Source organism: Nomia melanderi, chromosome 3, assembly GCF_051020985.1.
Source record: "Nomia melanderi isolate GNS246 chromosome 3, iyNomMela1, whole genome shotgun sequence".
Taxonomy (NCBI): Eukaryota; Metazoa; Arthropoda; class Insecta; order Hymenoptera; family Halictidae; genus Nomia; species Nomia melanderi.
Window position 1 is genome coordinate 11,806,670 of NC_135001.1, and position 16,020 is coordinate 11,822,689.

Below are 16,020 nucleotides of genomic sequence, written 5' to 3' on the forward strand. Positions count from 1 at the left end.
GAAGTTTGTTCATTCATCGATGAATAGATTTTATTTCCATCGCGTTATATTACTCGCCTAAAACTTACATCTAGTGAGGTAATCATACGAAACGTACTAAATGAGGATGTGTATTATAAAAATAATGGAGCACATTGAATCCTTGGTTAATATACTCTTATTCATGAATCGCAGAAGGGGACAATATAATAATACGATTCCTTCGGTGTTTACAGTAGCTCGATTATCATTATTTTCAATTATTTACTAATGCTGAAAGTAATTGGGCTAACTTATTTGACATGCGCATGCGTATACCGACGTATTCGACGTATCCCTACGTTATCCCCGCGTTCGGTGTAAATCGCGGTCATAAAATCAGCAGAGCAGATGCGCATGCGTGGCTAATATCGCGACGCGTGGCTCGAGCGTCAGTCTTTGCTTGTTCGTCGTGTTGCTCAGTTGTGTGCGTGCTCCTTTCCTCTCGCGTTATCTTTTTCTCTTCCTCTCCTTTTCTCTTCTCGGACCTAGAGCTCGGAGAAAGATTTGCCCTTCGCAAAATGGCGGCAGAGGCTACCACCAGAAGAAGAGCGAACGAACACGAGGAGAAATTGGGTTGCAGAAACGGATTAACCTTTTGCAAAGATACCCTGTCTAATGGCCATGCCGGTTTACAGAGTAATGGACGCGTACAGGTTAGATTGTCACCTGTCACGCACATTTCTTTTATTTAGAAATAACTTTTGTCGTGCAAATCTCAGACTCCCGCGTATTCATGCGTTGGAAATTCGTACAAAATATCAAACATACAAATTGATACGAGTGCCCCGAAAAATTTTTCCGAGTTGAATCCACGCGTACCGGTAATCCTGTTAACGTGTTAAAATGTTCTCGAGAATTTGTTAAGTCGAAAGTTATGAAAGAACGTGTACGAATTGAAACGTCTTTTATCGACCGATAGTCGATAATTGAGATTCGTTTAATTTTATTCATTTGTTTCAATATATATATAGTGCTTTTAGTACTTTTCAATGAATACGTCTATGAACAAGCCTTGCGATTTACAACAGAAATCACGTATTACCAGTTATTATAATAAATTGCACGCCATTACTGATATTTCGTTTTGTCGCGAATCGTTGGAACGAAATCAAATAACAGGATGTTTCTTTTACGTGTCACGAGAAGTATCAACATTGCGATACGGAATTTCTAGAAACCGTTGCTTCCGATCGTTTCAATTTCGAGAAATCTTCCATTCCTTATTCGTAATTTTGCGCAACGCTATACATACCTACCTACTTAAGTACCTATCTATACGCGTATAGTGCATACTATACTATCGTCAAAGTAAGTATCGTATTTGACCAATTAAGAGCGATTGCTTTTAAACATTCCGACGAAGAAGCACGGCGAACTAAGATCACAACGAAACGAACTGATTTTAAGGTGGAGTTATCTTTAATTGAGTGAACGATGGCTATTCACGCCGTAACGCTCGAGTTATTTAAGGCAGTGACTTAAAAAATATACTCCATACCTTTGTCTAATCATGCCCACGATCATCGCGGATTATTTGATCTCAATAAACATAACTGACAACGCAAATTGTGATTTGAAAATGGTGCCTATTTATATTCCCTCTGATTTCAATGGAAATAATAATTGAGGAAACTCTAAAGAAAATCTGAATATATATGCACCTTGCAATGTTAAGCTTATTACCGTTAAAATATTTATAAAATTTTCCAAGCAATTAAGATCATATGCTCGGTTCATTTATCGCTTAAAATTGATTTCAATCGCCGATAATCAAGAGTCAAATACATGCGACAAAGGTAATATCAATCTTTGGAAAAACCTATGACGCCTATGTGTGTCTTTAGCTTTAAAAAAAAGATACTTTTCAATAAATATTTATTTATAACTATTCGCACGGTATCTATCACGTGCATGCCGTGACAATGTTCGTAACGGTACGTAAATATATATGTGTGTATATAAAACTAAAGTAGGCACTGATTTGTTAGTCATGCGTATTTTTTTCGTTTTGTTCGCTGCATTGGAAACTAACCTTGAAATTAGATCGGTAATAAATGATCAAGATCAGGAAACATTAACACTGAGTAACTACGCCGATCCCGAAGCTCGTGCAGATTCGTCCCTTTCTTGAAATACGCGATCGTACTGAATATTGCTACGGTAAATCATGCAATTAGCAAGAAATTATTATTGCGCATGAAATTATTTTGAAAATTGAAGGCACTGATAACATTAACGTCAAATGACAATGACGTTGAAAATCTTTGATACGAGAGTTCATCATTATGCGTATATAGGGTATATCTAGTAAGGTTTAACCCTTTGCACTCGATTTATTTTCAATGTTGTTGGGTGTAAACTTGAAAGTAATTTACAGCGGTAGAATTCGACGTTTTATATTTATTTTATTTATTATTATTATAATAAAATGTAATTTTTATAATCTTTTGGAGTGTGGTACTCTTTAAAAGAATTTCCAACGTTCTGTCACAAATTTGTATTATCATCTCCAGCATGACATACGAGTGCAAACGGTTAACTTTCTATTAGTAGGAACTGAATATTTATCGAAATATTTTATTTTAAGTGCTCAATGTTGTGCGATTACTTTGCTGCATTGGAATTACTATTCTACTATTTATCACATTCATTAACATTTTAGTAAACATTTAGAGTAAAATGTTTCGAAAAATATTGAGTTTTCAACAATACTGCCCGAAATCCTGTTCACGCAAGATGATACAAGAAAATTATTTATGTAAAAAAGAGGATAGAGTTTCATTTAAAAAAAGCGAGATTTGTGCTTTAGGAAAAAATTTATATTGTAGTAGAGCCTATTAAATACTGCGAAGCTTTTCTTTATGATTTCCTTTTAACTTCAACAGGAAGAGTTATCAGTTTATCTCGGTTACTAGACACACCCTGTATACAAATCCGCAAGAACGTTGCAAATATTTCAAAGAATAGGAATTAAAGAAAACAATGAGAGAAATGACTCGATTTTAAAGTGGGTACGCCGATCGTGGTACTTGGTAAATTATATTCGTTTGTTTCTAAAGATTCACCGTAAATACTCGCGTGTATGAACGGTAAAACAGAATCGTGGTTTCGCACGCGTTTCTTTTCGTACAGAAAGCTTCTGCATTGGAGTGCGTGTTTCCGTTCTGCGGCGAGAGGTCGAGGTTATCGATTTTGGTATTCTCGTCACTTTGCAATGCGAAAAACTTGTTTCGAGGAAAAACTCGTATTCCTTATCGAATATTTGTTATCGGCGTCAAATGACCGGAAGCCTCGATCGAGAAATACTTTCCGTCTTCCGAACGGCGGGAGGTCAAAACTTCATTTTATTCTTTTCTTATTAATAACCAAATGAAGTACCCATTGCAATTACCGCAGGGCTTTCGTAAGATTTACCGAGAGTTTTCACAGGGAAAGACTCAGAAAGAAAAGATATTACGAATGAGGGGAAGAGGGATTGTTATCATGATACAAAAGTAGCGAATAAAATTGGACGATAGCAAAGAAGAAACTGGAATTGTTCGTGAAATCGCATCTAGGTTAAAAATACCATCAGTTTCCAGAGAAAGAGACGAAAGGAGAATCGACGAATAGAAGGTCGAAGGAGTCGTTCGAGAGGGTACCGTTCATCACAGCAGCATTGACCCACCTCGGATTCTATATTCTTATGTTCCTGGGTTTTATAAACCAATTGTTTTTTACACCGAAAGTCGCGAAAGAGTACAACAGAGAGGTAAGGCAGTACATAATATTTCTCTCTACTAGATTATTATTTCATTGATCCATTCGCGTCTACCCGTTATAGTATAGAATTCGTCTCGGTGCGACAATCACAATCACACGCATACCGTTGGTAGATCACTCGATGACTAGACATACTATGTAGGAACGTGGGTCTGAAGTTCTCATACGTTCTCATTTCGTTTCCGATGCTAATTTGCTAATCGTCGATACGGTTATACTAATCGAAACTATAAACGAATCTGTCAACTTGTCGGACCCATGTTGCCCTCGTGCCGGCGTCCCGATAGACATCAAGTGACATCCCAACGGTACATATATCCATACACACATGTCTATACACATATATTGTTCCTTTTCAACTTTCGTGTTTATTTATTCCCTGTTCTTTTCTTGAAAACAATTCGATCGTTCGAACGCGCGATTGCGAATTACCGCGTACGAGCGCGCGTAGTTTGAAAGATCGCGAACCGCTTAATCCGGAGCAATGTGTTATCCGCAATAAGCGCAATAAGATCGATATCACGTATTATCGAATTTTTACGGAACAACCGACAACGATGACAAGAAAGGTAATTAAAACATTCCTCGATGATGTCGTCCGATATCACTCTAATCTAATAGTTGGCTCCTCGTTGCTCGCAATAGCTTGTAAAGACGAACAAAATCCGTTTAATTCATTTTATCCCTCAAGGTACGTTGGAATCTTGTATATAGTACAAATGGAATAGAATCGAGAAATCTGTTGGTAAACTAATAGAGACATACATGCATACATACATACTATTGTATTACGTATATACGTATATGTATATGTATATGTATGTATGTATGTATGTAAGTACTTATTACGAAGATAGTAGAACAGAGATGAAGAGCTAACCTACCTTTCTCGGCAAGCTGGACAAAAGGTGATCGGTTTCTCATTGTTGCTCGAAGAAAATCTTGGAAATGATTACCTCGGATAAACGCATGATCAGAAAATAACCATTCGATAGTTAATCCTGCTAGGTGAAAAACAAGACTACGTACTCGTAAGGATAAAATTTGTAAATCTGATAGACTGGTCTTTAACCGATAAATTTTCAAGAGCTGATGTGATTATTATTGTTATTATTTTTTAAACATTATAATTATTATTATTGTTGTTGTTGTTGTTGTTGTTGTTTTTATTATTATTACATTACCGCCATAATCACCCATGATTGTTATTACTATTACTATTATTATCATTATCATTATCATTATCATTATCATTATCATTATCATTACCATTATTATTATTTTTATAGTTAGGTATTGTGGTTATCACGACAAGAATTATCGAGATTGACTATCTCGAAATCTACTGAAAAGTCGTTGAGGAGTATGAGTACCATCCTTATACGGGCGCGAACAGTTTCCTCGAAAAGATGAGGGGAACAAATAGAGCCGAATTGATTTATCCCCGAACGTAGGTAGGAAAGCATTTAAGGCGAAAATGTTTGTTCCAGGGTTACGCACCGCTTTACGAAAATTTCGAAAGATTTTATCTTCGATACGTGTACAGAAGAGTGAGAGATTGCTGGAACAGGCCGATATGTTCTGTTCCAGGTGCAACTGTTACGCTTAAAGATAGAGTAACACGAGATTACGGATGGTCGTTCCAGTAAGTCGTCAACAATGAACATACTAAAAATTTCACCGATAAAAAATGGCGGTGTTGTCATATACACGCGATTATTCGTAACAGATGTTTCGTTATTGAGTCTAATTAATTGTCTCGACTCATCCCGTCTCGTCTCGTCTCGTCTCGCTTTGTCTTATCTAGTCTCATCTAGTCACCGCCTTGTCACGTCTCGTCTAGTTTCGTCTTGTCTAGCCACATTTCGTCTAGTCTCGTCTGGTCTCATCTCGTCTCGTCTCTTCACGTCTCGTCTCGTCTCGTCTCGTCTCGTCTCGTCTACTCTCGTCTCGTATTGTCTCGTCTAGTCTCGTTTCCTTTCGTTTCGTCTAGTTTCGCTTCGCATCACCTTGTCTCGCCGAGTCTAGCCTAAATCAGTAGCCTCATCTCGTCTTGTCTTGTCTTGTCTTGTCTTGTCTTGTCTTGTCTTGTCTTGTCTTGTCTTGTCTTGTCTTGTCTTGTCTCGTTTCGTCTCGTCTCGTCTCGCCTTGCCCCACCGACCTACATCGAATCTCGTCTTGTTGGTTGTAGCCCCGTTTATCGAAACGGTACAAAACGAAACGAATGAAATCCAGTTAATTTTTATTGTCCAAGACCACTCGGTAATTTTGGAAACAGGAGGCTACACAAATTTCAAAATCGTAACGAGTCAGTTTGAGTTACAAGAAAGGCAAACATTCATTTAGATTAAATGTAATAAGAAATTCAATGTAACGAAAAGGTTTTGTGACCAGTGTACGTGATTCAATCCATAATTTTGAAAGTTGATTTCCGACGTATCGAATACTAAATTTTCATGTGAACATATCAATCGAGGTTTAAATTCAGTGCGTTCGGGTTGCTCTTTGAGTAAGGTTTGTTGCAATTTAGTCGCGTTAAAGGTTATACAATTCTTAAAATTTACGTCCTACGACCAGCTTTATCATCGACTGCTTGAAAAAGAATCAACTTACATCTTGTTTATTTCAGGTTTACCGGAACTAGTACGAAATGTATAAATTTAGGATCGTACAATTATTTGGGTTTTGCCGAGGCAACAGGGAAGTGTGCCGAGCAAAGTATCGAGGCTCTAAAAGAATTTGGTTGTGGCAGTGGCAGTACTCGTCTCGAACTTGGTAATCGGTTGTTTGCGTCTTCATCCAATCTCTTTGTCGTGTTGTTTCAACGATGGCCTCTGTGGTGGCTTTCGTTCGCTCAACGATTCCACTCTTCCATTCTTTTTCATTTGTTGCCTTTTTTCTTAAGGGAGCATGCCAATTCACAACGAACTAGAACAATTGACGGCTAGATTTCTTGGTGTAGAAGATGCAATTGTGTTTGGAATGGGATTTGCGACTAATGCCCTCAATCTACCTTCGTTGTTGAGTAAAGATTGCTTGGTGCTTAGCGATGAGAAGAATCATGCTTCGTTAATACTCGGATTGAGACTATCTGGTGCCACTATCAAAGTATTCGATCACAATAGTAAGTTCGAAGTCAGTTGGAGCAAAAATATACATGATAAAATCAAAATTTTCAAATATTTCTGTTGCAGACATGAAACACTTGGAGAGTCGTCTGAAAAGTGCGGTGGTTTTTGGTCAGCCACGAACTGGAAAACCTTGGAAGAAAATAGTAATCGTAGTCGAAGGTGTTTATTCCATGGAAGGCTCCATTGTACATTTACCTGAGATTTTGAAGCTCAAAGAGAAATATAAAGCAAGTAGACATTAATTGCGACTAGAAGGAGTAAGTCTAAATGGTCTATACTATTCAACTACAATTGTCAAACATTACAGGCATACGTTTACTTGGATGAAGCTCATAGTACAGGTGCAATGGGCAAACATGGAAGAGGTGTTTGCGATTACTATGGAATTAATCCACGAAACGTAGACGTACTCATGGGAACATTCACGAAAAGTTTTGGATCCGCTGGCGGATACATTGCTGGTACAAAGGTATGAGATAATGCTAGTAGATAAAGATTCGTTGCTTCATAATTTTTGTAGGTTTTTTTTTCTAGTTCTCAAATATAATATTAACCGCAGCGATTGTATAATTTTAGACATTAATAAATCATTTAAGGATATACAGTCACGCTCATACGTATGCAGCGGCCATGTCTCCACCAATAGCGCAACAAATTATTACATCCATGAAAATAATCGCTGGCGAAGACGGCACAAATGATGGACAGAAGAGAACAAAACAACTAGCAAGGAATACCAGATACTTCAGGCGTAGATTAAATCAAATTGGAGTTATTATTTATGGAAATGAAGATTCGCCTGTTGTACCTATGTTAGTCTATTTATTTTCGAAAATTGGGTACGTACTGACGTTTCGATAACAGACAATCCTAGAACAAATTGTAAGTTGAAGTGAAAATCTATACTGAAATTTAAATTTTCTGTTTTTCATCAATAGTGCAGTTGTACGAACCCTGACGACGCATAACATAGCAGCGGTAGGTGTTGGTTTTCCAGCAACTCCGTTAATGGAAGGTAGAATCAGGTTTTGCCTCTCTGCTGCTCACACTAAGCAACAGTTGGACTATGTAAGCGACTTATAATATTTTGATAAATACGTTGTTATCTTCTAATTAATATTTTAATCATTATTTTTCCCTCTTCAGGTATTATCACATATCGAAAGTCTTGCAGATTCGTTGGGTTTAAGATATTCTCGCAAAGTTCGTGAGTTGATGCCGATAGAATATTATTCCGACGGAGAGACTGAATGACCTATCATCTAGAAAATAGACTCTCTAGGACATATACTTTGCTCCAAAGAAGCGCCTCGTACTTCTGCGGAAAAACACTGCCTTCAAAGAGCTCTACACGCATTTTTTCTATGCTTTTTCATTGATCCATTCGTCCAACACATTCAAATATCTTTGATAAATATTTCCAAACAGAATACCTTTTCATTATTGTTAAACACAGAAATGAGAGATTAGGTATCCTTATTTCATCTTAGGATAATTATGTTAAACAGAGCTGTTACTATTAGCATACTTTACTATTATTATTATTATTGCTATTACTAATTACTACTATTACACTAATACTATTGTTATTACTGTTACTATTACTATTGCTACTACTACTACCACCATCACCACCACCACCACTACTACTACTATTACTACTACTACTACTACTACTCTACTATTACGACTACTGCTACTACTAATTACGACTACTGCTACTACTAATTACGACTACTGCTACTACTATTACGACTACTGCTACTATTACTACTACTGCTACTGCTACTACTACTGCTACTGCTACTACTACTGCTACTGCTACTACTACTGCTACTATTATTATTATTGTTATCATTATCGTCATCATTATGATTAATACTATTACTATTACTATTACTATTACTATTACTATTACTATTACTATTACTATTACTATTGACATCATCAACATCAGTACACTAAGACCAACACAGCTTCTAATTCTTGCTCAGTATGTATAATATATACAATGATACTGATATTTGACTCAAATTAATAATTTTCCAGGATTTCTTGAAAGTAAAGGTATATAATTTCTTAAGTATACAACGAATTAAATTAAACAGAAAGTCAGGTGTAGATATCTTAAGCTCTTTGGCATATATTACTGCGCTGGCACACTGCCGCAATTGCATTTATTTCTTACTCGGCTTGTTACATTGAGTCTATAATTCTTTTGCTGTGGCAAATGTATTAGACAGTAATGTGTCAAGTACAACAGTGCAGAACTTATATCGTAGTGTGAATAGTTACAGTACTTGAACCATTTAATAGGAATACTTTATCATATAAGCTTCCTTTTCAGATACATACTAAACTGAATATACAATTTTTGGGCCTATTTGCCACAACAAAGTATTTAAACTTAAACTGAGTATAATGTCCAGCACATTCTTTTATACATTTATACACATGTTTAGAATAGTTTTTATTTTGAGAGATAATTATCTATAAGGAAAAATGTTTTACAATTTCTTTACTTTTTCCCTATTTTTTCATGATCAATTAACATTTTAAGAAACCATAATTAATTTTTACTTGAATATAAAAGCGCGTGTAGACATATAAAAAGGTAACTTTATGTATTTTTTTAGTAAATTAATATAATGTAATTAAACAACTGAAAATTTACTTGTTTCTTAATAACATTTTATTGAGACCCATTTCAGGATCTATTGTGATGTACATACATTTGCGTAAGTACTTACATATGAAAAATGTGAATATATAACAAGTGTTCATTTACATCAACTTATTTTTTTAATAATAATACAAATTTCTTTAATATTCATGTTCATTCTAATGAATAATACACATTGAAATTCGAATTATTTTTGGAAACTTTTATTTACAATTATTAATCAGCATAGCATAGAACCTTATCTTAAAATACATTTTTTTTAAATAAATGAACTCCAATATTTTTTCTACTGTCTAGTATATTCGAAGTATCAAATTTCTATAGAGGAAAGCAAATTCTGTATTCTTCCTAACACAATACTGTTTGCGGAAGTACAATTGTTGGGCTTGTATGGCGGTCTTATGGAAAGTACATCTTCTATTATTAAGATATCTTTTTCTTCTCTTACAGGGAATCTGTTCTCCTGAAGCATTTTAATAACTGTATTTTTTCGTTCATTTAAAGTCGATTGTAGAAAACAAGTTGGTGGATTCTCAAATAATTCCGGTAATTTGCATAATTTGTCCGAACAGATCTCTATATTCTTTATAACATGTCCGAAAACAATTTTTAAATGATTCTGTTGATGACCTTGCAACAATACAACGCTAAAAATAGTTTATATGTTATTGACAAATATAAAAATACATACTAAGAAATAGGAGCACACGCCGCATAATATTATATAGAATACTAACCTTTCTGATACAGGATCAATCGTATAAACGATCCCGGAAGTTGTGGTTTCATCTTCATTTAAAATATTTACTTCTTTACCAACATAACTTTTAAAAAGTAAAGGATCTTTTTTATAAATATTATGAGAAAATTTTGGATTCTGTTCCATGACAAAAATTATAAATTGTTCATCATAAGAGACTATGACATACAGAGTGTAGGTTCAATGAATTCGTACGTGACGTTCGCGTTTATTTGACACTAGAACTTTTCCATGCTACAGTTTCATTGTTTGAACGCTTTGAACTATATGTAAATGCAACATAACCCTAAGGAAAGTTGACATTGGTAGAGTTTGTGTAAATAGAGAACAATAGTTAAAATTCAGAATGACCAATTAATGTATCTATATTATACAGTGATTAGATACTGGAATATAAATTAAACATGGTTATATATGGCGTCTATATTGTGTCAAAGTCAGGAGGATTAATTTTTAATCACGATCATAATGTTCCACGAATTGAAAACGAAAAGACTTTTAATTATCCGCTAGATATCAAATTGAGTTATGAAAATAAGAAGATAGTAGTATCATTCGGTCAAAAAGATGGAATTAATGGTAAGAAAGATATATAATTTCTTTACATTTAGCTATAATAACATAATAGATAAGTAATAATCAATTTATTGTAGTTGGTCACGTTTTGACAGCAGTAAATGGCAATGTAGTAATAGGAAGAGAACTAGAAAATGGGAAGGATGTATTTGAATTACTGGAACAGCCAGATAGTTTTCCCTTATCGCTTAAATTTAGTCGAGCTAGGATGACAACAAATGAAAAAATTTTCTTAGCATCAATGTTTTATCCTTTGTTTGCAATCGCTAGCCAACTAAGTCCTGAACCACGCTGTTCTGGAATTGAAATTTTAGAAGCTGATACATTCAGACTTCATTGTTATCAGACATTAACTGGTATTAAATTCATTGTTGTAGCAGAATCTTCACAAAGTGGAATAGAAATTTTATTGAAAAGAGTATACGAATTATACGGAGACTATGTTTTAAAAAATCCATTTTATTCATTGGAAATGCCAATCAGATGCGAATTGTTTGAAACTAATTTGCAAACATTGCTAGAGAATGTTGAAAAGTCTGGTACTGGTAGTGTTTAACGTGTTGTACATTACATTTTCATAATGGACAAAATTAACACCATGTCTATGTGTATACAGTAATTATAAAATACGATAAACTCCAGATATTTTTATGTATTTAAATGTATAAAATAAATAAGAAACATCTGTTAAATTGTAAATGGTGATCATCATGGATATTATTGATATTGCTGTATATTTGATATTAAACATATATTACGATTTATTAAAGTATTTTAAAAAATATTAATAACTATGTAGCACTTATACATATTGATCACAATTACAAATCTTGTTGCGGCAGTTCTTTAATTTTTTCTGCCTTTTTAACAAAACTAAAGATGTCATCTGCCAAAAGTTGTGGCTCTTCGAAAGCTGCAAAATGACCTCCACGTGGCATGAAATTATATTGAATTATATTAGCAAATCTGTTTTTAAGTAAACTCTTGGGCTGAACTAATAATTCTTCTGGGAAAGCAGCACACGCTGTAGGTACTTTTATGGGTAATCTGAAGAAGAGGACAATATTTAAAACATTGGTAATACATAATACATCTGTAATATATAAATATAAACTTACTGATCAATCTTTAAGGTTCTATATGCTGTACTAAAATTTTCAGCGTAAAGGCGGGCGCTAGTAGTAATGCTATTGGTGATCCAGTATACCATTATATTATCCAAAATTTCGTCAAGTGTGAATTTCTCTAATATACCACCATCATCTCGGTTTCTGTATGCTTTGCTTGTCCATGTACTAATCTTTTCCAAAATGTATGCTGCTAAACCATCCGGAGAGTTTGTTAGCGCAGCTCCTGATGTAAAAAATTCATCATATATCCGTAAATAGTTGCACACACCACATAATCAGCAAACAATGTTTTATTAAAAAGACAAATTTACCAATCGTGTCTGGTTTTGTAGCTTGTATATGGAAGTACCCGCTTTCTTCGATAAGTACTTTCATAGTGTTACTTATGGGAAAAAATTTAGAATAATGTTCTTTCTCTACAACTAATGATGGAATATAAGTACCCACTACCGACCAAAAGAAAGCTGATGGTCCAAATGAAGAACACATATTAGAATGTAAACCAGTGACCCTATAAACAAACATTCAAATAAAAATATGCGCGTATGTGAAATGACTTTTCTCTAAAATATATATGTCAAGTTTCACCAACTTTTCTGGGAAAAGTGCAGCTATATTAGAGGCAATAAGAGATCCCCAATCTCCTCCTTGAACATAAAATTTGTCAAAACCGAGCCTCTGCATTAAATTCTTGAATACAACTGCCATCTAAATAAATAGACATTTTAGTATTACAGATAATAAGGTTTTCAACTTTGAATTCATAAATATGAACATATAAAAAGGTTACTTGAGCAGTAGCCATTCCTGGACGAACGGCTCCTTCCGAAAATCCATATCCAGGAAGCGACGGTGCAATCAGCTCGAATACGAAATCATGATTGGGTGAAGGTGTCGTTAATATAGGTATTATTTTCTGAAATTCAACAATCGATCCAGGCCATCCATGTATTATCATTAAAGGCAATACTTTCAAGTTTCTATCTTTTGGAAGATTCGTAGGCCGAATGTGATAATAGTGTATATCCAAACCTGAAATGCACGTGAACATAATTTCAACCATTTAATAACATTAAATGAATGTTTAAAGAACGTTATTTTCTTTACCTTGAATATTCGTTATGAATTGTGGATATTTATTAAGCAACGCTTGTCTTTCCGTCCAATTATATTTATCCTTCCAATAATTGAGTACTGTATTGAGATACTTGGTTGATATACCGTAAGTCCATGCCGCTTCTTCAAGCGGTTCCACATACGGTCTTCTGTGCGCGAGACGGTACTTCAAGTCTTCTAGGACCTTCGTTAACAATTCGGTGAATTTTCAAATTTAATACAAAAAAGAATTAAAATGCAGCATTTGTATTCTATACCTACCGTATTCGGTACATTAATTTTGAAAGGCCGTATTTCGGTGGATTCTTTTACATTTTTCTTCGAACCCCAATTTGTCTCGGGTAAAGTGGGTACCTTAAGTTCACTCGAAGAACTGAAAAATGTAGTAAATTTCTGTTTAAGAGACTTACATTAAATTAATGCTAATCTATTATTTGTGATATTGTTCGATCGAGTTCATCGCTAAACGCTTATTTTTTTAAATAACTGTCTTGTATGAGCTTTAATATGAAGTGGATAAAAAAATCGATAAAATTCATTTGGAGATCTAATATCACCGGTTTTGATGTGGACTTTGGTCATTGCCAAAGTGTCAAGATCGAAGTTATGTACGGATTACGGACGAATGCTGTGTCATGTACTGAACAGACAACAAATTGTTCGAAATAGCTTTGTCCTATGATTATACACCTACAATCAACATGTCAAGCAACAAAGAATGACATGCTTTTCATTATATTTTATCATATTATAGTAGACAAATGATTAGATCGACAGATAAATAAATAGATAGGTAAATGATAGATACACGGACTATCATTGTAGATACGATCATGATCGCGACCTTGATAGGGATAATTTATGTGCAGGGGGAATTTTGAAACCCGTTGTTACTATTCGGTACATTTGAAGTTTTGAGTCTATCTAATCGAAAATTATTTTTTAATTATTTAGTTGATAAACTGTTAATACGATTCTAAAAGATACGAGTAATAAATATGTAAGTATGCAAAGTATACAAAATACAAGGAAAAGATAAAAGAAGACGGTACGAGACATAATTGGATTTTTTCCGTATTAATGTTCCTTTTCTTCAATTATGCAAATTTTTGCGGTCAACTAACGATAAAACGGCTTTGTCCACCTTTTTAATAATGACTACTATAATTTAGAATTTTATATGGATTATATAAATATATGCCAAGGAACTAGGACTCTAATGAAAACACAGTATACCGAAACATTTACAAGGTAATTCTTTCGTCCTTTATTACATAATCGGTTTTCCTTACTCTTTGTGAGAGCAATTAACCTTCGCCCCTATCTTTCATTAGATGTATCCGTATGATTATAAAACGCTTGTAATAAAATGTTACTATTCAGCGGCGAGACTATTGAATTTATCTTTTGGTATCGCGACGCACAATCGGAAATAGAGTTCGTCAGAATTCGTTAGTACGCATATATATAGTAATCATAACGCTACTTACTTCTCCAAATGAAATCGATCAATAAAAACTTGATAAAGATAGAAAACCTTGAAAATTTGAAATTTTCATAAAATTATGAAATTATTGTTGTTTCACATAATAGAACCGGCACATTTTTATCTCAAAAAATCCTATTAACTGATTGTGACTTAATTGTCGCGCGTTACGGAACCTTACGTATTTAAGGATATATTTTAATTTACTTTGAATATATTTCATTTATGAAAGAGGTAAAAGGTGGAGACAGTATTGGATACTGCTCATATTAAAAAGATGAAAAAGTAATTGAAAAAATGATTTCTAGGACTTGAAATAAATTCTGAATGAAATATGATTATTCACTTTCAACATCGTTAACTGTAATCTGAAAAAACTTACCTTAAATACAGAGATACTCCAAGAGCAATAGGCACAAGTAATGCTGCGGCTTTCAACATGTTGATCTGATTGTACGTGAACCGCCAAGTGATCCTTGTAACCGGTAAACTCGCATATAAGTCTCAATCTTATCAAAACTTTGCAACGTAGTTAATAAGAAAAATAAGAATCACCTAAGCAAAGTGTATGAACTTGTCAAGCAAAAAGTGAGGGAATTTTATCTACAGCACCATCTAGCGGTTTATTATCAAAAGTGCCACGCGATTATCAATGTATGTATGCATTCGTATTTTTACAGTTATGCGATTAATTGACTCAGAAATAAGTTACCTTTTTGAACACAATATATTAAATTATGCAACACATGTGCATCTAACATTATAGAAGATGCAATGACTTTTTGGTAATTAAACGTATGTGTTAATGAAAGAACAAAAGCGTCTTTTCTTATAAATGTTATGAAGTATAAGATAAGACACGTGTGTTTAATAGATATTATTACAAAACATAAGATTACAATGTTATCGTTATTTTATCAATAAATATGAATAAGATTGTACTTCACAAAGTCCAAACTTTAAAGAAAATAATTTTAAATTATGGTGTATACACATACATACATTACTACGAATCAGTGCACGAAATTTTGTTATTTTTAAAAAGAAAAGAATTTTATTTTGACTGTATTAAAATTTATTTGATAAATAAAAATCAAAAAATATTTACGGTTACAGCGTTTATAGCTTATTGATAACTAAAAAGTTACACATTTCGTTCAAGTATCACTGTAAAGAATGTACAGTCTCCTATATAAATAAAGATAGTATATATTCGTTGGTAATCATTATTAATAATGCAAACATCATTTTTCGTCATTCAGTAGCCTTACACTAGTGCATTACATCACGTCTAACAACTCAATTTCTCTGTATAATAATTATTCGGAAGCAATCTTTGGCAACTTTGAATAGTT

The 16,020-nt window shown here is 33.9% G+C and overlaps 4 protein-coding genes across 4 annotated transcripts; 2 read left to right on the forward strand and 2 right to left on the reverse strand.

Moving 5' to 3' along the window:
- The first annotated feature begins 361 nt into the window (after positions 1-361).
- Positions 362-9,583, forward strand: lace (serine palmitoyltransferase long chain base subunit). Its single transcript, XM_031979455.2, has 10 exons — positions 362-674; positions 3,596-3,772; positions 5,274-5,428; positions 6,413-6,558; positions 6,689-6,907; positions 6,978-7,141; positions 7,222-7,383; positions 7,491-7,753; positions 7,853-7,982; positions 8,061-9,583. The coding sequence occupies exons 1-10, from the start codon at positions 540-542 to the stop codon at positions 8,166-8,168; spliced, it is 1,659 nt and encodes a 552-aa protein (XP_031835315.1). The 5' UTR covers positions 362-539; the 3' UTR covers positions 8,169-9,583.
- An 82-nt stretch (positions 9,584-9,665) lies between these two features.
- Positions 9,666-10,483, reverse strand: LOC116428105 (gem-associated protein 6). The gene is made up of 2 exons (XM_031979267.2): positions 10,335-10,483; positions 9,666-10,244 (listed from the first exon to the last, which is right to left on the reverse strand). The coding sequence occupies exons 1-2, from the start codon at positions 10,481-10,483 to the stop codon at positions 9,908-9,910; spliced, it is 486 nt and encodes a 161-aa protein (XP_031835127.1). The 3' UTR covers positions 9,666-9,907.
- Positions 10,484-10,761: 278 nt separating this feature from the next.
- On the forward strand, positions 10,762-11,616 carry Trs23 (trafficking protein particle complex subunit 4-like protein Trs23). Its single transcript, XM_031979266.2, has 2 exons — positions 10,762-10,936; positions 11,011-11,616. Exons 1-2 carry the CDS (start codon positions 10,762-10,764, stop codon positions 11,487-11,489), a joined length of 654 nt encoding a protein of 217 aa, XP_031835126.1. The 3' UTR covers positions 11,490-11,616.
- Positions 11,617-11,669: 53 nt separating this feature from the next.
- Positions 11,670-15,272, reverse strand: LOC116428107 (juvenile hormone epoxide hydrolase 1). Its single transcript, XM_031979268.2, has 8 exons — positions 15,048-15,272; positions 13,441-13,552; positions 13,171-13,363; positions 12,854-13,095; positions 12,656-12,771; positions 12,375-12,574; positions 12,052-12,286; positions 11,670-11,980 (listed from the first exon to the last, which is right to left on the reverse strand). Exons 1-8 carry the CDS (start codon positions 15,104-15,106, stop codon positions 11,755-11,757), a joined length of 1,383 nt encoding a protein of 460 aa, XP_031835128.1. The 5' UTR covers positions 15,107-15,272; the 3' UTR covers positions 11,670-11,754.
- Between the last annotated feature and the right edge of the window lie 748 nt (positions 15,273-16,020).